Source organism: Anabrus simplex, chromosome 1 (genome assembly GCF_040414725.1).
Source record: "Anabrus simplex isolate iqAnaSimp1 chromosome 1, ASM4041472v1, whole genome shotgun sequence".
Lineage (NCBI taxonomy): Eukaryota > Metazoa > Arthropoda > Insecta > Orthoptera > Tettigoniidae > Anabrus > Anabrus simplex.
In genome coordinates this window covers 1,368,465,601-1,368,489,435 of record NC_090265.1, presented here as the reverse complement: position 1 = coordinate 1,368,489,435, position 23,835 = coordinate 1,368,465,601, and the positions used below count along the sequence as shown (strand labels likewise).

Below are 23,835 nucleotides of genomic sequence, written 5' to 3'. Positions count from 1 at the left end.
ATTTCGTACACTTTCAGGCATCATTTACGAAGACTTGAGTTTTATTATGTCTCAGATATTCCTCTAAGGAAGTTATAATAAACAGACATAATAATCATCGTCACGTAAGCACCAACTACGGACAAATTCGTAGTGAATACCACCTGAAACACAATGCTGGACTAATTTAACCAAGTAATAGGTACATACTCTACTCGTAGGGAATGGTTGCAACTGTCTGGGCTTAAGAGAGACATGATTCCTTAGCACGCTGTAGTGTTTGTAGCAAGGTAAACCTGTCTGCACATTCCAGCTCAGAACTTGTACCATACAAGTTCAGTTTTGAAGCGATAGTGTAGATTATTTCATTGGTATAGAGATACGAGAACTACTCTCCGTCGTCTGGAGTGGCTATATGGTACTAATCGCAGCCAGCATGTGATTTTTGTCAACGTATTTGGAGTTCAAATCTGGCTGCGAGCTCTTCATTTTTATGTTTAGACTCTTAAGGCATTTGTAGTTAATGTTTAACATCCTTAAATCTCAAAAGTCACTTTTCACCTTTAGAAGCAAAGCATACATCAGAAAGGAATAAATACATGCCACTTTTATATGGCAAACGGCTACAACGAATGAAGCGCACTGCACTTATTGTCAGCATTATGACTCACCCATTCAACCAAACAACTGCGCACGTTCGACTCGAAGAACGACTAGACTTCATACGCAGGGCACATCGACAGTAAATAGTAATCTTTACAGCAAAATGCATGCATGTTCCACCACATACGCTGCAGCAAGCAAGAATGACTCACCTCTACCGTACTCAGATATGCATTAACGAAGGAGGTGATCATTTTGAACATTTCCTTCATTAATAGGATGGCCATGCACAAGCCCATTTCACCTCTGTCGGTAAGAGCTTATTTTACTGCAAATAGCTCCTTTAAGAGCTACTTATAAATGAACATTACAGAGTACCTGCAACGTGAGAACTGACTGTGATTTAGATTTCTCTTCAACAACGCGACTCACACGAACATTTAACAAGGAAATAAAAAATCATCCTATATTGGACTTGATCCTCCGTCTACAGAGAACCGCTTTCCTCCCCTTACTTCAAGCACGCTCGGCTATCGCGTGCTGTTGTTTGCTAGCGTTATATCAACACTACTTCTAGTCATGCAGCCATCATATTCTCTGTACATGAAGTTCCTGTGATACCGAATTTTCACGATTCTTTACTATCATTCGGAATTCTATCGTTAACGTTGATTTTGTTGACACGAATAAACGAATTATAGAAAGCTTAGTAAGACCAGACATCGCTGTGAGTAGCCAAGGTTAATGTTTTTGGGTTAGGGTATAATCTGCGGGTTGCATAAAACTGAGTGAACAGGGACAGCTGTACCACTCGGTATACTTCTTTCAAAAATAGGTCAGTCGAATAAAATATTATAAACAGTTTGCGGCATTTCACAGGGACCGAGTTCGACTCCCGGCCAGGTCAGAGATTTTTACCTGGATCTGAGGGTTCGTTCGTGGTGCACTTAGCCTATGCGATTACAATTGAGGTGCTATCTGACGGTGTGATGGTGGCCTCGGTCTAGAAAGCCAAAAATAACGGCCAAAAGGATTCGCCGTCCTGACCACATGGCACCTCGTAACCTGCAGACCTCCGCTCCTCTTGGGGATGTCGCACCAAGGCGTGTTAAAGTATGGTAGGTGTTAATCTACTTTTCTGTCTATCTTGAATATTTGGAAAGGACAAATTCCTCGTAACCAGACTCTTCAGCTAGTTATCCATAAATTATTGCATCTATTCTTCGTATACGTTTTCAGTTCCTTTTTGACAAATGGCATAGGGCACTTGTCACATATTAACAGAGAGTCGGGGGTGGTTGCAGCTTCTTTAGCAAGTTCATCATCTCGCTCATCCCTTCTGTGCCGTTATGACCTCGTACGCATTTCATGCAGACATGCCTGTTGTAGTCTGATACATGTGATCTTATATTAGTAACAATCGTATGTAAATTATGTTTGTTTTTAATTACATTCATAGCAGTCTTAGAATCGCCAAATATATGTGTATTAAAATTGTGACACTTAAGCCATTCAACTGCCTGTTGTATAGAGCAGAGTTCTGCTAAAAATATTGCACAATCTGAAAACAATATTTATTTTTCAGTATTAATCATCATCATCATCATCATCATCATCATCTGTTTACCCTCCAGGTTCGGTTTTTCCCTCGGACTTATCGGACCGCCTCAAGGGCAGTGTCCTGGAGCTTCAGACTCTTGGTCGGGGGATACAACTGGGGAGTATGATCAGTACCTCGCCCAGGCGGCCTCACCTGCTATGCTGAAGAGGGGCCTTGTGGAGGGATGGGAAGATTGGAAGGGATAGGCAAGGAAGAGGGAAGGAAGCGGCCGTGGCCTTAAGTTAGGTACCATCCCGGCATTCGCCTGGAGGAGAAGTAGGAAACCACGGAAAACCACTTGCAGGATGGCTAAGGTGGGAATCGAACCCACCTCTACTCAGTTGACCTACCGAGGCTGAGTGGACCCCGTTCCAGCCCTCGTACCACTTTTCAAATTTCGTGGCAGAGCCGGGAATCGAACCCGGGCCTCCGCGGGTGGCAGCTAATCACGCTAACCACTACACCACAGAGGCGGACAGTATTAATCTCGCACCCAAACATAAATGGATTTCGGTGGGTTGAGACAACACAGTCAAAAACGAAAGTTACTACATCCATTTCACAGTAAAATATACATGTTCAGACGTATTACTTCTGAATATCTTTGACTGCGGCACTGATCACAGACTCCTGAGGACGAAACTCCGAAGTAACAACGCGCTAAATGCGGCAACGCCGCAGATCTTCCGTTGAACTGGGTTGAGTGCCGTATGACTGCATGAATGATACTCCCCACGCTTGTATGTTTGTACCTATATTTTCATTATTAAGGTGTTTTTGGTGATCTGAACACTTTAAAATCATGCCAGATAAATGCGCAGTGCCGGGGTGTGTAAGCAACTACGATACCAATAAGATTAGAATGGGGAATGAATGATTGTTTGTGGTTGCTGGGAGTATATCAGCAGTTTTGGGTGTTTTCGAATGTCTAAAGGTCCTAATTTTCGTAGTAAATGGATTCGTTTGGTTTGATTTCAACGAACTCATCAGCATGAGCTTTATTCAAAAATATCTAGAGAGATATGTTTCCATAAACGTATTCACCCCATTTTTTGCGGATTAGATTAAGCGGTGATTTTAGCGACAAAGTCCATGTTAACTGTGGCTGCCTACCGAATTGGGTAGATCATGTAACGTTTCGTGAACTTACTTTCAAACTGAAAGCTGTACCGTAAAACCATTTGTTCTCTACGACAGCGTGAACGGCAATTGCACGTATTGCACGTACAGGACAATTTTGACAGTGATGTAGGTCAACAATCATTCATCATTGTTTTGAAATACAAGTAGTTGGCTATTGATTTTATCCCCAGGGCCACAGGGATGTAAGGCCCCTTTACACAACAAGCATCATCATCATCATAATCATGACCATTATTTCATCCCCAGCTGTGTCTAGTTACAGGACGACGACCTCCTCCCTTTGCGACGTTGCTATATGGTCGGTAAACGCACGGCGGGTCTCGACCCACAAGTGGCCAGGGCAGGAACTCACGGCTGGCCCCAAACGTCGGCTGTCCTGAGAATGGTTTTCTGTGGTTTTCCATTCTCCTGCACTAAGGCGAATGCCGGGAATTTTCTTAGTATACGCCATGGCCGCCAACCCCCTCTCCTTCTCCGAGCATTTCCTTCACCGTAACAAATCTCCCGGCTTGAGAGACGGCGTCACCGTCTAAGTGGCCCGCCTCCCCCTTCATGGGAGGAATGACAGTTTTTAAAAAAAGTAAGTTTACATAGTTTGGGCCAGGCCATGGCTAGAGACAGCCGTGGCTAAACACGTTGCTAAACGTTTACTTGCCGACCTAAAACACATAATGCTGATTAAGGACACAAGAACAGGTGGAGGCTCACTGACGTGTGCAGATGAGGATAAGGGAGTGCAGAAGGTAAACAAAAAAAAAAAAAAAAAAAGTATTTTGGACCAACATCAAATAATTTGCAAAAGAAGGCTATGGAAAACGAAACATGAGAGTACCGCCCTCTGAATTGTCGAGAGGAGGTAATTCATGAAAATAAGACGTTAATGCAGAGAGAAGCAAGATTTTAAAAACCATGGAAATCTCCTACCAAGGAGATATATATCCCTACAGGGATGTAAGAGAGAGTCCATCTATGGACCAGCGCTAACCCAATTGGAAGTCTGCAAGTCTTGCTCAAAGGAGAGCGAGCGACTACGGAGAACTCTTGCATCAGTGTCTGAAGGAAGGTAGAATTCTCGTATCATGACAGAATGCAGAGATGATCCACTTATTCCAGAATGGTGACTGTTAAACAAAGAAAATTATGAGCTCATTAGTTTACAATCGACCTTCTACCAACCGCTGATAAGTTTCAAACGATACCTACTTAAGGAATAGCTTGAGTACAATAAGTTCCCGGACTATCAACGAGCCTACTACAAATATTTAATTGAGATCCAGAAAGTGAGATAGACCAAGACGACGATGGTTAGATTCAGATTCTAATAGTTTAAAGGTAAGAGGTATGGAACTAAACGGGCCACGGAGGATCTTTGTGGAGTTTAGTACATCCGCAGACGCTTGAGGACTGAACACTGAAAGGCATAACAGAATATAATGAAGATGTGTGGTTGATGCCAATGGTTCGCTGGCTGGGTATGTGTGCCGTCATTCGGCATTAGAGTAGGGCCCTATTCTTACAGGCGCGCAGGTTGCCTACTCGAGGCCCGAAGCTTCTTGTGTTTGGGGTCAACGGCTGGTCGTTGGTATAGAACTGGAGCCAAGATGCTCCCCTGAGGTAGAGCATTTTTCTGTGATCTCCAAGGACTTCGCTGGCCTTCGAAGTCAACAAAGAAACCTGCGGTTTTGAAGGACAGTGCTGATAAGTCTAGTTAGATGGAAGTGCTTGATTAGATCGAACAACTGATATGGAGTAACGGGTGATATACAGTGTCATACGCTATTGTTAGATCCACAAAGACTAACCCTGTCACCTGGTGAGTTTCAAACAGAGTGAGATTCACGAGTTGCCCTTTTCTTAGGCTGAAGTCCCGTTTGCTCGGTTATGAGTAGAGGGTCTATTACAGGCAGGATACTATTCAGAATCATACCCTCAAACAGTTTATAAAAGTGGCCAAAAAGACTAATGGACGGTTCTTGGGATGGTTTGATAGATAGATAAAAACAGTAGTAGTAGTAGTGTATAGGCGTTTATTGGTAACAAAATTAGGCCAGTAATGTCCTCTTTTGCATTTAGCCACGAAGTATGAAGAAGCATCATTCCTATCAGCCTGAACAGGTAAATATTGAAAAGAAGAACATCTATACATCTCCGGTTGAATTTTACATGAGAAAGTATCATTTAGAAGAAACTCAATGCTCGCTTTAATGGCACGATCACGTTGCGCTATAAGCAGGTTTCATACTCTACTTTAATAACTTTAAGAAAAGACCAGCAACAATACGAGACTCTTTGTTCACTTTGAAATCGCATTTATATTCTTAATTATTTTCAGATCTCTTTGTTTCCTCTTTAACGTCCTAATGCTGAATGTATTTCTCTTTGTTTTCCTCTTTCCCTTAAAGTCCTAATGCTCCATTAATGGCTTTATCATTCTGTGAATTATTTAGAGATATTTATCACATAATGCTTAATATTGTATCTTAATATTTCATGTTGTCCGCTTCTGTGGTGTAGTGGTTAGCGTGATTAGCTGCCACCCCCGGAGGCCCGGGTTCGATTCCCGGCTCTGCCACGAAATTTGAAAAGTGGTACGAGGGCTGGAACGGGGTCCACTCAGCCTCGGGAGGTCAACTGAGTAGAGGTGGGTTCGATTCCCACCTCAGCCATCCTGGAAGTGGTTTCCGTGGTTTTCCACTTCTCCTCCAAGCGAATGCCGGAATGGTACCTAACTTAAGGCCACGGCCGCTTCCTTCCCTCTTCCTTGCCTATCCCTTCCAATCTTCCCATCTCTCCACAAGGCCCCTGTTCAGCATAGCAGGTGAAGCCGCCTGGGCGAGGTACTGGTCATACTCCCCAGTTGTATCTGCCGACCAAGATTCTGAAGCACTGCCCTTGAGGCGGTAGAGGTGGGATCCCTCGCTAAGTCCGAGGGAAAAACCGAACCTGGAAGGTAAACAGATGATGATGATGATGAATATTTCATGTTAGTATATTTCGTTGATTTCCTTCGACCTTGCAGCAAATTAGATTACCTAGAGAACCACTGAATTTTATCTCTATATATATTTATCGTATTCACTCTCATCATTTTAAATTGACCGGCGTGAATTCATTGTTCATCTTGTTTTTATACACATTTATCACCCCAAAGAATGATTGGATACCAAACGGCTAAATTCATTCACTGGCATTAATAGTCTAGGTTTTGCTGAAGAGGCGCGGTAGGGAAGTGAGACGTAAACATTATTCCTTTTTGTTATCCTCACCGTACGAGACGATGCTAATTCATATAATATCAGTCCCCTGAAACGTATTCACCAACGGACCCTATCAATGACACTTTCCCAAAATTCATATCAAACTCTGTCTGAATAATGGTTGGTGTTACTAACATCACACATACCTCCATCTTCATATTGCTGAAAAGAAAGATGGGAGTGAGATAGGTAGATGAAATAAACAAACTTGCTCCAGGTTATACCAGACGATCCAGTACTGTAAGATGGCGGGCGACTTCCACCATCTATAATCTCGCTTAAAAACCAATACCTCGTTAGGAAAAAATTCTAATTTTACACCAGATGAAAAGAAACAAACAAAACCTTGAACAACGAGCTCGGTAGCTGCAGTCGCTTAAGTGTGGCCAGTATCCAGTATTTCGGTTCGAATCCCACTGTCGGCAGCCCTGAAGATGGTTTTCCGTGATTTCCCATTTTCACACCAGGCAAATTCTGGGGCTGTACCATAATCAAGGTAACGGCAGTTTCCTTCCCACTCCTAGCCGTTTCTTGTCCCATCGTCACCATAAAACCTGCCTGTGTCGGTGCGACGTAAAGCAACTTGTAAAAATTTTAAAAAACCTTGAACCTGGTATATTATAATGAAATAGATTTACAAATTTTTAAGAGAAAGCATAATTTCTGTTCTACTTTTTAATATTTGTTACGCTATACTGAACCGCTGTATTTTTGCTGCATTCTGTTAAATACGCTGTGTTGTTAATTAAGCCATGATATACTTGGAGACAAGATCGGCCCGTTATGAAACGTTTGGCCGAGTTCAACCTCTGCATTATGCTCGCTGCCTGGACGAAGTGTAACCTAGTTCAAACCTGGTTATGCGGGCCTCTGTATCTACCCTAAGATGCCCTCATATCTAAGGTAAAACTGATAGAAGTGACGTACGAAAGTACAGCAAGTTTAAGAGAGGAATTAATTTCATCAGCACATTTTACTTTTGGGGTGACAGGATATTTGACGGCAGTCCCCAGAAAATACGACTTTTACACCTCTCACGACTAACTTATTGGCTCTAATGTCCCTTAAAGTATGATCCAAGCTTTCGGCCAGCTTGCACTCATTCTAAATTTTCAGCGCACAGCACCACTAAACGTTGGTCGTGTCACTATAGTTTGAGGGATTACCCACTCTAGCATCACTTCTGTTTCATTTAGATGGTAATGAGAAAGCTCAGTGTACCGTTCCAACCCTTGAGAGAAAGCTTTCTGCTGTAACAGAGAAGTCGTAGCTCATGTAATTTTCCATCCCATCTAATTTTACTAATTATTATTATTTAGCGTATGGCAACAGATTGGAATTTACAACAATATATTAATAAAATTCATTTCCAAGTGCTCATGGAAATAACAAAAAAAGCACTTTTACCTAGAAGTTATATACACTGCCCAAAATTAGCAATTAAGTGAATTTTTACTCCTCCGTGTCACTGATCAGTGAGGAACGCTCTGTTCAGTATCAACCGCCCATCTATTTATGGAATAAGAACCTGCTTCTATTGAAGTTTTGCATGCACTGCAACAAAATTTGTTGTACGAAAGTTGAAACCGATTTTGTTTTCTAATATTACTTCGCAAATCCAACATTAATAGGGATATTCAACAATTTTAATTTCATGCTTCCTTCTCATTTAATATTCATATTGGAATTTGGAAAAAATGTGCCCGTGCAGTGAATATTTTAGTCTAACTTAGGCTAGATACTTCTTTCATCGCCGTATATGTAGGCCTACCTTTAAAAAACGGGCACTCCCGAGCTCATTTAGGGTCGGCTTGTTTGACTCGAAGAGAGTAACTCCAACGTTGTTGAACCAGATCTAACGGCATTTCACCTTTACGGCAGTCTCAACAGTTCGTTTCCATGTTGCCTTTGAAAGGCCTCTTCCTCTCTTCGGCTCTTCGATGGTAGAAACTTCCTGTAGTACATGGTATTAATCACATCTGATGTGACCATACCAGCGAAATTGTTTTTCATCCATCTTGTCACTGGCGGGCACAACTTTAAAAGATCCTTGCAGGTGCTCATTGCATACTTTGTCATGCAGAGTGACACAGGTCGACCATGGTAACATCCGCATTTCTGTGACATGCATTCGCTCGTCATGCTTCTTCTGTCTTGCCCAACATTCGGAGCCACATAAGAGGGCAGGTCGGATAGTGGTTTTGAACACTTTGTCCTTTCTTTGACTGGCATTCGCTTATCACACAGAACATCAATAAGAGACCGCCATTTCATCCAACCAACAACGATGCGGTGCTTGATATCTGCGTCGATATTACTATCAGCTGTGTCCGGCTCCATAGCTAAATGGTTAGCGTGCTGGCCTTGGGTCACAGGGGTACCTCGTTCGATTCCCGACAGGGTCGGGAGTTTTAACCATCATTGGTTAATTTTGCTGGCACGGGGACTGGTGTATGTGTCGTCTTCATCATCATTTCATCCTCATCACGACGCGTAGGTTGCCTTCGGGTGGCAAATCATAAGACTTGCACCTGGCGAGCCGAACATGTCCTCGGACACTCCCGGCACTAAAAGCCATACGCCATTTCATTCACTATCAGTTGTGATGACTGATCGAAGATATTTGCATTTGTCGGTCATCATCAGTGTTTCCTTCCTGACATGATTCACCAACCAAAACAATATCGTCTGCGTAAAGTATGGTCCACAGGCACTTGATGACAATTTTGAACAGTGTTGGTCTCAATGCCGATCCCTCATGCACCCTGCCAAGTTTTAGAAATATGTTTAGTTGTTCTTGCACGATAGTAGAACAATCATACGATCTCTTGTCGTCATATGCCTTTAATATGTCTGAAAAACTTAACTTAACTTAACTTAAGTTTAACTTGCCGCGAAAATATCGATACTAATTTATTTTCTTATGTCACAAATATTTTTCCTTCAGAATCACATTTGTTTGCAAGTTCTATATATCCATGGACGTAATAAACGAACAGTTTGCCCAAAATGCAACATTTCTTATGCTTTTAAAATCTAAACTAAAACTTTTTTTTAACTAACTGGATGTTTGGGTGGGCTTAATGAACGAAGATCTTGAAACTTTTCAGAAGTAATGCATTGAACGTCCAACTACTATTACTGATGAATATACTAAATTCTGGCTGAGTCACAAGACGTCACTTGGCTTAGTGAGAATGCGATATAAGGTATGAAACGTGATTTAGTTAATCTATATGTATGAAGTCAAAATTAATATTGTTTGTTCGTTACAAAAAGCTGCACACCTTCACTGGCCAGTCCTAAATTCTGCACCAGGGCTCATGAGGCACTCGGACCAGTATTAGAGGTAGTTATACGGTCAAAGATTTAATGAAATAAAATGAGTCATTGTACCGGGAGGTACACCTCTACGCCGCACATTTAAATCTTGCGCCTAAAAGAACTCCTCTACTGGAGAAACCGTGAACTTGAAACTAGTCCTACTTAAACCTTTACTCACAAGATGTCACCACTAATATCTAATGGAATTTTGTTATTTTGAAATTTCCTGAACTGATGGTATTTCTACTTGTTTTGTTTACCCTTCATCAAGAAGTTTGGACATTCTTCTATAGATGTCACTACAAAAAACTATGATCATGCACCCTGGTGCGAAGTGAAGGAACTTTTGATTTAAAGAAGTTTGGTATTCATAAGGTTTTTTTTTACTAATTGATGCTCATTTATTTTTGGGTTGGCAATATTTATCTTTTCTTTCCGACAGTTTTGAATCTAGCCAATCCCAAATTTCTGTAATTAATTTTCAACCTATCACAGCCTTCTTCTTAGATTTTGAGTGTAACTTTCAAACTGACCAATAAATTGAGAGGGTGTGGATGGTTTATTCGTGAAAGGTCTCGAACTTTCCCCGAGGGTTTATAAACTGCGGATTTTCACGTCTCTTGGCCAATTGATCGTCATCTAACCTAGTGTGTGTGTCAAGCAGGAGGCGGGAGGCGCCTCTTTCATCAGGCAGCAGAACTCCGACAAGGTAATGGCCACATAACATCTTCATTTCTTGCTTGCTCCGCAGTTTAACCTGAGGGAAAGGTCCGAATCATCACCTATGTAACCTACTTTTCTGAAAAATGTAACTTCTGCCGGCTTATGTAATAACTTCATAAAATCTTTAACTGTAAATCGGGGATAGAGACTGATGTACCCTCTCGAGCTTCCCTTCATATTGGTTTGAGGTGACTACGTTTTGTAACTGGTTTTCTTCCTTTCCGTAATGTCTTAATTTATTCTTATACGAGTCATCTCAATAGCTTGGGAATAGCGCCTGTTTCTCCGGCCTACTGCCCTTAGGTTTTACGAGTTCATATCTAGGAGTGCAAGCGCACCTCCATTCAATTTGTGTTTCGGACCATTTACTTCACCTGTTCTTTTCCGCAAAGGCCCTGTAGGTTGAGTACTAGATACCAATGTGTAAGTGATTTCTATTTGTAAATTGTGCCTTGTAAGGCCAGAGATGATTAGAGTTTCAGGCCATATTGTCTTGAGTAGGCTTGGAAAGCTGAGAGCACGTTAGCTCTTTTGCATGTGTTGTACAAGTGCCTCTGGGAGGCTTAATATTGCCATTTGGGGAGCAAGTGCTCCAGGTATTAGAGGATTTCTGCCCTTTTGTAAATTTGTGCTCTGTTGTAAATTTGAGCTAGGAGCTCGAGAATCGTAAAACTAGGGGCTTGTAGCCCGAGAGTGTTAAAGTTCTGAAATCTTGGATTTTTCTAAGTCTTGTACCTGAATTGTTATTGTTATCTCACGAAGTGGAAAGTTGTTAAGTTTGTTGTCTTTCGAAAAAATAACCTTCAGTTTAAGTTTTTAAATTCTTTTCTTGACATTGTAGTTAGACCCATTCATCCCGGCACCTTCTTTCACCTCTTCTGCTCCACGGGTAACTCCGTAACAGTCATAATATGTGATGTACGGGTAAAAGATTGTATGTGTTGACGCCATTTTAGATACCAAAGCACTTAAGGAATATACTAGACACATGAAAAGCAAGGAATTTAAAATAGTAAGGAATATCTATTATAAAATCAAACGATTTAATATCTGGAAAATGAAACTCAATTCCATAGTCGACTATCAAATGATCACTTACAGTTGGTGGATTTTCATCTATGCTACAATATGGAACATAGAATACCGGTACCAGGGAATATCTATGTTAAAATCTAGCAATTTGTTCTCAGGAATACTAACCTCAATTTCGTACATATCAAATATTTGCTTACAGCAGGCATTAGTCATAGATTGGATTACTTTACTTGCTTCAAACGTATGTACTATAGTTCTGCTTTCCTTTACGTTTCTTAACCTCAATTCTATATATGAGTATCAAATGATTACTTTTAGGTAGCGGATTTTAGTCTATGATACAACATAACAATTTATTGCCTAGAATGAATATTGAGTGATTGCTTTCAAATGTCAAGAAATGACAATGTGAATAACATTAATTATCTCATTTTAGAAAGAGTACCAGGACAGGCTACTACACATAATACCATCGATGCCATTTTAGATAGAGAACAAGCAGCGAATAACACTGTAGAATTCCTGAACTCATTAATCCACCTGGAATGCCTCCTGGAATGTACTCATGAACATTAGAAGTGTGATAGGTACATCGGATTACAGATAACCAGATATTGAAATACGTAGGCAATTAGCTTGAGTTACTTGATGGATAAGAATGTTTGTAATATGTAGTAAATCTGGTTCATAATTATAATGGATTGTGCATATACCGAATATTCTTACATTAGTAGTCAGTCAATGAAAGACGGAAGTAGCAGTCTAGATATTGCATTGTGACTAATGGAAATATCAAGCAACTATGACAAAGCTAGAAAATACATTTCTGCCTACAGTATTCTAGTACATTATTCTAGTTTTAAGTTATTTAAAATACGTCTTTACGTCCAAACAATAATACTTTCTAACTATTCTAATTTTACTAGCTTCCACTTACCATCAAAATGTTTATAATCATAGAAGAAATCCTTTGAAATTAAAATAGTAAAGTATTATACCTGACACGCATCTTTGCCTCCTTCCGAATATCCCGCACAAATGAAGTTCGAAGTGATGGGCTGGAAATAAGTGCGATCACAGTCTTCATTACGCCACACTGGTAGATCAGCCTGTCTTTGGATGGTACTCTCTTTTCCTCCTGCAAAAAGTAATAAGATGTGTTTATATTCTCATCAAGAACTTGAATTTGATTTATTATGAAATGCAATTATAAACAAGATATCTATTTCCCTGTTACGTCAACTTTCATTTCCTTGAGTGCACCAAACGAACGTCACTGATGACAATGGCCCAATAGTTACTACTGGAATATTACAGCCTCTCCTTTACATTGCTATCAATATTATGAAGAAGAAAATGCCTTGCAAGTTATCTACGTGATTTCATTTAAGTAGCTATCAGCTTGTATTCGAAAAAAGGCGGGTTCAGTCCCCACTATCCGCAGCCCTGAAGATCATTTTCCGTTGTTTCCCATTTTCCTGTCAGGCAAATGCTGAATCTGGGTCATAATTAAGGCGACGGTCTCTTCCTTTGCACTTCTATCTCTGTATTACCCCATCGTCACCATATGGTCTGTCAGTCGGTAAGACATAGAAGAGATAGCAACTAAAATAATTATAGGAAGGAGAAGAAGAAAAAGAAGGATTTAAAATGAAGTAAAAATTAAGTCTGTTATCACCTGCATATTATATGGTAGGAAGAAAAATGACAAAGGTCATTGTTTAAGGAGAAGTTGAACAAATGGTCCCATTACCTGTGATTAAGTCTTTCATTAGATGACCCATATTATTTCTAGGGTGACGGGAGCCACAACGGGCATTTTAGGGTTTTGGCTCTGAATTCAACTGTATTCGAACATCATAGGCCCTATATCAGTTAGTACTAAACAATGTTTTCATTCCATACCCTGAAGGGGTACGGCGGGCCCCTTAGAACAGGGCCTCACAGGGCGCATGCGCCTGGTGCATGCACTGTGCACGGTGCAAAAGACGACTTTGCTTGGTTGCCCAGAATGCAGACCCCACTCCTCGATTTGGAGCAATAGGGCTGTCTCTCTCTTAACCCACGCCTGTCTCGCTCGCTTCCCCTGTTCCCTCTTCCTCACTTGCTCCGTAGCGCTCCAAATCCGAGCCAAGCTGAGTCGAGTTGAGCCGAGCTTAGCCGAGTAACCCGGAGACGAAGCGTTGGTCCGAGCCGAGCCGAGTGGAACCGATGCACAGTGCTCGGAGCTCTAGCGCCTCGATTTGCACGCGTGAGATTTTGGGTGTTTGAGAGGCCCTGCCTTAGAAGGTGACGTCTTGTCTCAGATGTGGCCTATGTTAGGAACTGTCCCGACATTTGCCTTAGTGTAGGAGAATGGAAAACTACAGAAAACCATTCTCAGGACAGCCGCCGGTGGGAACCAGCCTCTTTTCGTCTCCCGAGTACAGATGTATAGTACCACGGTGGAGACGTGGCCACCCCTCGTCTGCTCTGCTGGTTAGTCGGATTGCATAGCTGTCGGACCACGGACTGCCGTGGTCACTTGTAGGCCGAAGCCTACTCTGAAACCGCCGAAAGCTAGTTGGTTAGTCATTCTCTGGCATTTACTGATTTTCTGAGCAGCTACAAGGGATGGGACTTCGGGGCGACAGTGCTCATTATAGTCACAAATATTCATAACTTGGAGGCTAATATGAGCATAACGTTCACTTCTTATATAACCAATTAAATATTATATCTTGTCAATCTTGGTGATTTCGGTAAGGAACAACGGAAAAAGTTCCAGCAAGGCATCAAATTTATGGAGCAAAGACATCAAGGAAGATGGAACAGGCTCGGCAGACTCTGCTGGAATCTCCAACGCGACTGGCCTGATCACACACATAGGAGAAAATAATACAGACGGAGTTTCTTCACTCAGTTGTGAAGACTATATTTATTTCTGCTATGAATTAAGTCCTGTACGGATAGCGTGCCTGCCTCTTACACGGAGGACCCGGGTTCGATTCCCAGCCAGGTCAGGGACTTTTACCTGGACCTGAGGGCTGGTTCGAGGTCCACTCAGCCTACGTGATTTGAATTGAGGAGCTATCTGACGGTGATATAGCGCCCCCGGTCTCGGAAGCCAAGAATAACGGCCGAGAGGATTCGTCGTGCTGACCACATGACACCTCGTAATCTGCAGGCCTTGGGCCGAGCAGCGGTCGCTTGGTAGGCCAAGGCCCTTCAAGGGCTGCATTGCCATGGGGTTTGGTTTTTTTTATGAATTAAATCCACTGTCACTGTGTACTTCATATGTTTACTTTACAATGAACTGGTATTATTTTAATATTGATTATGAGTAGATTATACTGTTAATGTTCAATGTTTTTCTGTAGGACTTACAAGATATCTAAATGTAGAACCAATCTAGCAAAACCGTTGCCATATTAGTATCTAGCAACCTAAAGTCAACCTAAAAACATTCAGATATGGCTAGCACCAACACGGTTTTGACCATCTGTTATTGGAGTATTAGCAATTCTGTTGGTAATAAAAATAAAAGCAAAAGTTAGCAACAATCAAAGATTTATTTCACCTGACATAAAATAACATAACATGTCCCCATGTAAATGTTAAATATTTTAATGTTACTAAGAACGACTGCAGTTCATACCGTTTCATATCGCTGTAAGTTGTACTGAATGTTACTGACATTAGCTACTACTACCATTACTATTACTACTAATAACAATAATAATACTCTGCCTGACTATTGCTAAGGAACAACTGACAATTGCTCAGGAACAATCGACCAACGAGAGTAAAAGGCAATGGAGAGGGCGGGACGTGTTATCTGCAGCAAAGCCAGTGCACGAAAGCTCTGTATTTATTCGACAGTTCATGCAGTGCAGTGTTCGACGAAGGTTGTTGAACGTATTCATGCGAAAGTACACATGGTACAGAAACTGATGCCTTAACTGTACGAGTAAAAGGAATGGTTTCAAGACATCATTTGAGTCACTACTGTTGCCACAGTATCGTCTCACGATTCAAAAGGACCACCACACGACAAGAGGATCGATATTTGGCCTCAGTGATGAAAAGAACAGATATCACACTCCTCGTCAGATAACCACGGACCCTGCAACCGCTAACGGCACACGTGTATCTGACAGAACCATTTCATGGTGATTAAATCAGGCTGGTTTGTATGCTCAGAATCCTGCCAAATGCATCCTACTTCAACCACGTCATCGTCGAGAAAGAGTTCGTTGGTGTAAGGAACATATTGGTTAGGGTCAGCAACAGTGGTCCAGAGTGATGTTCTCCGACGAATCCCGATTCACTGTGACAAGTGATTCTTGCTACCAGTTAGTGTGGAGAGAGAGGATAACACGTTACGCACCACACAATGTTCATGAGCGTCATTGGTATGGCCTAGGTGTTATGGCGTGGACAGTTATTATGTATAATGGCCGTTCACCGCTGCATATCTTTGAGCGAGGTACCATTAGAGCACCGCGATATTGCACAGAGATTATTCTGGACGATGTTCGTCTTCATAGGGGTGCGTTAGTTCCCGACTTTCTGTTTAAGGATGACACTGTCCGCCCAAATAGAACCACTGCTGTATCGCACACAATGGATAGTGAAAATATTGAACGTATGAAATGGTGGCGTACTCCTCGGACTTAAATTCTATAGAGTATGCCTGGGATGCTCTTGGCAGAAGTGTTTCTCAATGAAGTCTCCCTCCCCGAACCGTGCAAGAACTAAAAACCGCCTTGAGAGAGGAGTGGAACAATATCCCCCAAGGATTTCCCAACAGATTTGTGGGCAGCATAAATAGCAGGTGAAAAATGTGTATTAGTGTCCGAGGAAGGCATATTCCTACTGAGGGACTGATATCGACGTTTTATTTGTGAATCTGAAATGTTTCAAACAAGAACTTTATTTATTGATTTCTTTATGTCCGTTATCCTGCTTTCCCATGAGGTGAACTCTGTACCATTTTTCGTTATCAATATACCACTCCACCTCTATTACCTATGTACTGTGTTTCATGTCTTCCATCCTTGCCTCAGATTATTTCTTTCTAACAAAACCTCTGTTTCTTATCAACTGTCGGGCAGTGTAATACTAATAATAGTAATAATAATAATAATAATAATAATAATAATAATAATAATAATCAACATTATCACCTTATGTAATAACCTGATATTTACAGTATAAATTTCAGTAAATAACGTTCTAATACTGCGAAAACCCAAATATTAATGAATTATCACAGTACATTGGAACAGAGAGTAAAAGGACAAAGCTACGTTACGTAGGCGTTACTTGTCTTCTTAACAAGAGGTCGCTGGATAAATCTCCGGTACGACCAAGGGCCTTAATCTTGGTGCAATTGCTAGAACAACTTTGCGTTCGTCCAGGTCCAAGAACCCAGCTGAAGAGCAGCCTGATATAGGAAATAGTGGTTTCAATGCCACAAACTGAGCAATGTGGTTGACGAAGCCATTTTGGCGGGCAGAAGTCGTTTAGACAGCCCAGGAACTTCAATGCATTTTACGTGCCAGAAGACTTCTCGTTCTTGTGTGGAATGAAAACCTTCTTGAGAGAGAATTCTTTTCAACTATCATGCTATAGGCCTATGTATTTCAATACCGTCTACCTCCTGTGGAATTTTCATCTGAACATTCACAAGGCATCGCGCAGGACAGCTGACTGAAACTTAGATGGACCATAGTGGTTACAACGACTTCGGAAATAATTCGTATAAGCTGTGGATTTTTATTTATTTTAACGGCCTCCAGTAGCTATACATATGAAAAAGCCCTAGATTACCGAGATGTTGTCCCATGCGAACTTTGTAATGCGTCTGCGGTCAACAACATGGATTTTTTTTATTTTTTAACATCCTCAAATTCCTCTGAGCTTAACAGAAATCGTATCCGTTATTTTGGGAAAGGAACGCAAAATGATAACTGGCTGTACACAAGCTGACATGTTATTTGAACAAGGGAAAGTAAGTGATGTATATTTCTGCTTAATACAATATAAAAGGAACGCAGAGACATTGACAGCAAATTAAACAATACATCTTACTTAAATATATTCATTACTAAATTTCTTTCTTCTCTCGGAATACTATTAATTTTAAATTCCGCGGAATACTTTCATTCCAAATACAGAATTTGGATACACTACCAAGACCTTTATTTCAGTGCGGTTTATATCTGACCGGAGTCAAATGTGAGAAAGATATCAATAAGTTGCATGTAATACGCTATATAAACAATATTAGCATTACAGTGTTAACTACTGGCGAGTAATTTCCATCATGTCTAAAGACATGTGCAGGATATATTGCCATAGAGAATTATAGAAGTATGATCAATTAGCCTACATACATAAATCCTCAGGTGTATTCGAAGGTCAAGTATGTCATACTTACCATAATACGTCGTTCCCCAGCCAACGACGATCGGACGTTGTCCGACGAAATTACTTCTCCGCTCGCTTTCTCCCGGCAAGCACAGTGGGATGATGAAGCGGGAGCGCCGATAAGGCCGGTCCAGCACCATGATGGCGATGTCGTTGTAGAAACCAACACGGCTGAAACGAGGGTGAGCACGAACCTCTACGACACGGTAAGTCTCGGGTGAAGATGGTTCATCCTCTCTCTTGAGGTCCACGTCCCCCAACCGCACCGTGAACTGCCTTGCACTGAATCTACCAAACGAAATACAAGAAATCATATTACCCATGCGTTTCAAAAAACATACACTATTTCAACAATAGTCATTATCACCCATTCAGCAGACGATTTATAGGCTTGCGATTTGATACTGTCTGGGTGACTAGAGTGTTAATGCCAACGTTGGTGGTGGTGATAAATATTTTAAGGGAATCGCTACGAAATGGCAACCTCTTCTTAAATTTAGTCATTAGGTAAAGTAAGCGGAATTTCGGGGGGAAAAACGATCTGTTGGTGGTGATTATTGTATAAAAGGGGAATTACAACTAGGCAACAATTCCCTGTAATTACCAATCGGATAACAAAAGGAAGATACCCGACACTTCTAAGATAAAAGGTACCTCAGAAAGAAAGGGAAGGGCCACGAAGGATGTAAAATGAATGATTTTCCAGGCCTATTCATAAAATTCAGGATGGAAATGAACACGTTTTGCTGAAGGGAGGTCAGACAGGAAAGATTAAAGCGTGCAGAAGCTGTGTCGAAGCCACGCTGGCAGGTTGTGTGGGCAAGTAACACGTCGCGCAAGTGTTGAATGGGTGTTGGAACAAAGAGAATGCTCAGACATAAGGTTCAGAGGGTTTTGCTATTTCTTCTGACTGTGCTCGCCCCTTGAGAATGTTATGAAACCTCACTATTTACAATATATAACGATTCTATAAATCCTATGGCTGTTTCCATCTCTATAGACTAGACAGGAGCACGAAGTTCTTCGCGGCTTCGGTTCGAGACGCTCGGCAGTCTCGGCTTTCTTACGTCGTACATAGGCTCCCTTACAGACAGTCTAGGACGTTTTGGGCTTGTTTGATTCCATTTCTACTTGTTTTCATTTGTAGTAGACTTGGATCTTCTGTAAATTATTATACTGATACGAGTACATTTAAAAACATTTTCATTAGTTTTACGAATCTAATCGATGTTTCTCATGTATCGATATGCTGTACTTCGCATAATTGAAATGAAGGACCCCTCCAGGAACACAGTATCACTTCGTAGTTCCGAGTTATGTTAATTTTACTGCAAGCTCAAAGTTGCAATTTCACTGCAAGCCATGGATGCGCGCGCCTATCACTCCTGCGTAATCTGACATTGAATGATACTCGTATTTGGGCGAACGTTTTGGACATTTCTCTGTTCAAGTCATTTATTACACTATTTGCATCATTTATAGTATTCAAGTTATTGAAGGAGTTCTGGTGAACACTTCTTCGGGACACAGAGGTTCTTTTACTGAGGAACCTACTGATGGAAAGATCAGACCGATATATCCTCCGTGAAAAGTAGTGTACCTGGCACAAGTGTTTTGAAGCAATGAAATACTCCGTTAAACGCCCCACGGTTTCCTACTCACATTTCCAATACGAAAGCAGGAAATAAAATTAATGTATTCTATATCTCCACCCCAGGAGAAATTAAGGCTCCCTTACCCTCACAAGACTAACTTAATACTGTGAGATTTTCTCGGGAGGGAAAAGATCTGGCAAGGCGCAGTTGGCGGATGAGGCAGTCCAGTACTCAATCTGCTGCCTTGTCAGTGAAATAGGGTACTACTAAAGACTAACAGAGTTCACTCTGGAAGTAAAACCCTCGACTTTGTTAGGCCTTGCGAGTCAGTAGAAGAGGAAAGAGAGGAATTACTTTCAACAATAATAGAACTGTTCCTGTGAAGACTTGTTCATTCACTCACTTGGCCTGCTGGCTTCCTGGGGTGGAGAATCGATGACGAGGAATATTATTATGATTTTATTTATTTATTCATTTATTCATTTAATATTTCATTATTTATTATTGCCCAGTACAGTGGCGAAGATAGGGTGTACGCCCTCTCTTAATTAACCACATTGTTTTAACAATAAACAATAATAAAAATAAATAAAATTGTTAAAATTAAAATCATTTAATAGAATTAAAATACATTTATAAATAACAAACAACTATCACAAACTGACATAATTATTATTATTATTATTATTATTATTATTATTATTATTATTATTTTACAAGTTGCTTTACGCCGCGCCGACACAGACAGGTCTTATGGCGACGATGGGACAGGGATGGGCTAGGAGTAGGAAGGAAGCGGCCGTGGCCTTAAGTAAGGTACAACCCCAGCATTTGCCTGGTGTGAAAATGGGAAACCACGGAAAACCATCATCAGGGCTGCCGACAGTGGGGTTCGAACACACTATCTCCCGAATACTGGATACTGGCCGCACTAAGCGACTGCAGCTATCAAGCTCGGTGACATAATTTAAGTTTAACTTAAAATAATATTGAAACCTTAAATTAAAAAAAATAGAACATTCTTTAACAAGTATAAAACACAATACTGCAACAAATAATAACGTGCAGTGTATGACAGCAATAAATTCTAAGAATAAAATAAAATTCAAATCATAACAAATACTACATAACAAAAAAATTAAAAACTAATTGTTTACTTGCAGATATAATGAAACGTTATTATGTACTACATGCTCTTAAACCGTGCAAAAAAAAAAAAAAAAAATACATGCTCTTAAAACTATGTAAGTAATCCTCAGGCACGCACTCATTCATACCTCAACCATTTAGTCAGCTGTCCTTAGGGAGTAGTCTCGGCAGATGACGTTAAATGTTGATAACGAGGTAGTGTCAGCTAGCAGGGAATTCCATAATAGTCAGCACGACGCATCCTCTCGGCCGTTATTCTGGCCTTTCGAGACCGGGGCCGCCATTTCACCGTCAGATAGGTCCACAATTCTGATCACGTAGGCCGAATGCACCTCGAATCAGCCCTCAGGTCGATAGAAAAATCCCGGTCCTGGCCTCCGGGCGATATGAACATCATGTGCGCCTCTGTGGTGTACTGTTTAGTGTGATTAGCTGCCACCCCCGGAGGCCCAGGTTCGATTCCCGGCTCTGCCACGAAATTTGAAAAGTGGTAAGAAGGCTGGAACGGGGTCCACTCAGCCTCGGGAGGTCAACTGAGTACAGGTGGGTTCGATTCACACCTCAGCCATCCTGGAAGTGGTTTTCCGTGGTTCCCACTTCTCCTCGAAGCAAATGCCGGGATGGTACCTAACTTAAGGCCACGGCAGCTTCCTTCCCTCTTCCTTGTCTATCCCTTCCAAATTTCCCATCCCCCCGCAAGGCCCCTGTTCAGCATAGCAGGTGAGGCCGCCTGGGCGAGATGCTGGTCATCCTCCCCAGTTGTATACCACGACCTAGAGTCTGAAGCTCCAGGACACTGCCCTTGAGGCGGTAGAGGTGGGATCCCTCGCTGAGTCCAAGGGAAAAACGAAACCTGGAGGGTAAACAGATTAAGAAAGAAAGAAAGAAAGAAAGAAAGAAAGAAAGAAAGAAAGAAAGAAAGAAAGAAAGAAAGAAAGAAAGATATTCTTTATTCTTTATTCAAATAGTTATTTCATTCCTGCCCGGTAAGGGGCAGGCGGGCCACCAGCTAAACATGTAGCTCTTTGGCCGGTGAGTGAGTACATAAAAGTAGAATTTTGAAACACATACATAGAAGTATGTCTCGTACATACTGAAAACAAAACATAATCAAATACAGATTGAAGCAGAGAAAATAAAAAACATAAACAAGTATATAACAAGGAAATATTATGTGATTTCTTCCATGTCAGTCTATTTTTCATTGATTTGGATTGGCACACAAAGTATAAACGCACAACACATCGTACTGAGAGAGAAATGTCTTCAGTTCATCTTGACGTACGATACGAAAAACACTATGGTGGAAGCAGAAAGAAATGGACGTACACTAGTGGAACAATGAGGACGCGAAAAACACAGAATGATTGAAAATGAACACGGATAGAGATGACACTGGTAGTGTCGTAAAGCACTCAGACACAGATATTGGAGGCCGGTACCACTGCCGCGAGGAGCATCGTAATATCCAGTAAAAGAAAAATTAGAATAAAAAGGCAGTGGGACAGGGGGGGAAGTTACGTGATAGGGGTGGGGAAAAGGTAAGAGATAGCAGGAGAGCGGTCATTATTAAGGATAGCGGTGGCAAGAGGAGAAAGGTTGAGGGCTTCTTTAATCGCAGAGTGATTGATGGCTAGGGCAGATTGTAAGTATTTGAGACGAAGATCATGGACATGAGTAAGGATGGTGGGGAAAGAATAAAGAGGTTGGAAGTCAGCAGAAGGGGTGTCAAAGGGTAGATGGTATGCAATACGCATAGCATGTCTGTCAAGTTTAAGCAAGGTCACGTATTGTTGTCTGTCAGCTGTGAGCCAGGTCAAGGAACTGTATGTTACGACAGGGCGAATAAAAGATTTATAAACTGTGAGGATTTGGGAAGGACGGAGGCCCCACGTTTTACCAGTGAGAATACGAAGGGCTCGGAAGCGTTGAAGGGCACGTTTGTATACTTGTGTTAAATGATGTTTCCAATGAAGGTTGTTCTGGAATTGAATACCAAGGTAGATTAGGGTATTAGTTTCTGTTAGTGGAGTATTATACAACGTTAAAAGAACTCGGTGACGGGGTCTAGTGAGGCGGGATTTTTTCCGAAATACAATAAATTGGGTCTTGGTGGGATTAACAGCAATATGCCAGGCGTCGAACCAGGATTCTAGAACGGAGAGGTAGGTCTGTAAATAACGGGTAAGAGTAACAGTAGTAGGTGTAAGTGCAAGGATAGCCAGATCATCGGCATATTGATAGAGTCTTAAAGGGGGGTCGGGATGTGGGATATCATAAGTATATAAAATATATAAAAGTGGGGAAAGTGGGGAACCTTGGGCTACGCCCGCAGTCATACGAAAGGAATAGGAACGGGTACCACGGATGAGGATCTGTGCTGATCGATGTTGAAGATAGTTGAAAATAAATCGAATGATAGTGATAGGAATGGGAAGATGGCGTAACTTAAAAAGCAACCCAGCATGCCAGACTGAATCAAAAGCCTTATTCACATCGAGGCAAACTAAAGCGGCAGTTTTACGGGGGCGAAGATAGGCATTGAGAGAAGAGGATATGTGAAAGAGGTGATCGTGAGTGGAATGATGGGATCGAAAACCGGCTTGAGAGGAAGGAATAAGACCTAGAGAGTCGAGATAGGAGGAAAGTCTCCTACTCAGAATCCCTTCTAGGATCTTGCTAAGGACAGGGAGTAAGGAGATTGGGCGATAAGACCGAATGTCAGATGGGAGTTTATGGGGTTTTAGGAATAGGAGAAGATTGGCGTTACCCCAATGATCGGGGTACGCGCCTGTATAAAGAATGTAGGTGTAAATAATGCTAAGAAGATAAAAAAGAATAGGAGGGGCTTCTTGAATATGACGATATGAGATGGTATCGGAGCCAGGGGAGGTGTTTTTCCGATGTTTCAGGAAAAGCCGGATATCAGTGGGTGTAATGGGAGCATTTAATGGATGAGTATAATCAACATGAGAAAAATGGAGGAATGAAGGTTGAAGTTCAGGGAGGTTAG

The 23,835-nt window shown here is 41.5% G+C and overlaps 1 protein-coding gene across 1 annotated transcript in view; it reads right to left on the bottom strand.

Annotated features, from left to right (window-relative positions):
- Positions 1-23,835, bottom strand: part of LOC136859145 (proclotting enzyme) — a 136,191-nt gene that overhangs the window by 4,017 nt on the left and 108,339 nt on the right. The window contains exons 5-6 of the mRNA XM_068225773.1: positions 18,089-18,366; positions 12,663-12,802 (exon numbers count right to left, since the gene is read on the bottom strand). Coding sequence (XP_068081874.1) covers positions 12,663-12,802; positions 18,089-18,366 — 418 coding nt within the window. The remainder of the gene's footprint in view (positions 1-12,662; positions 12,803-18,088; positions 18,367-23,835) is intronic.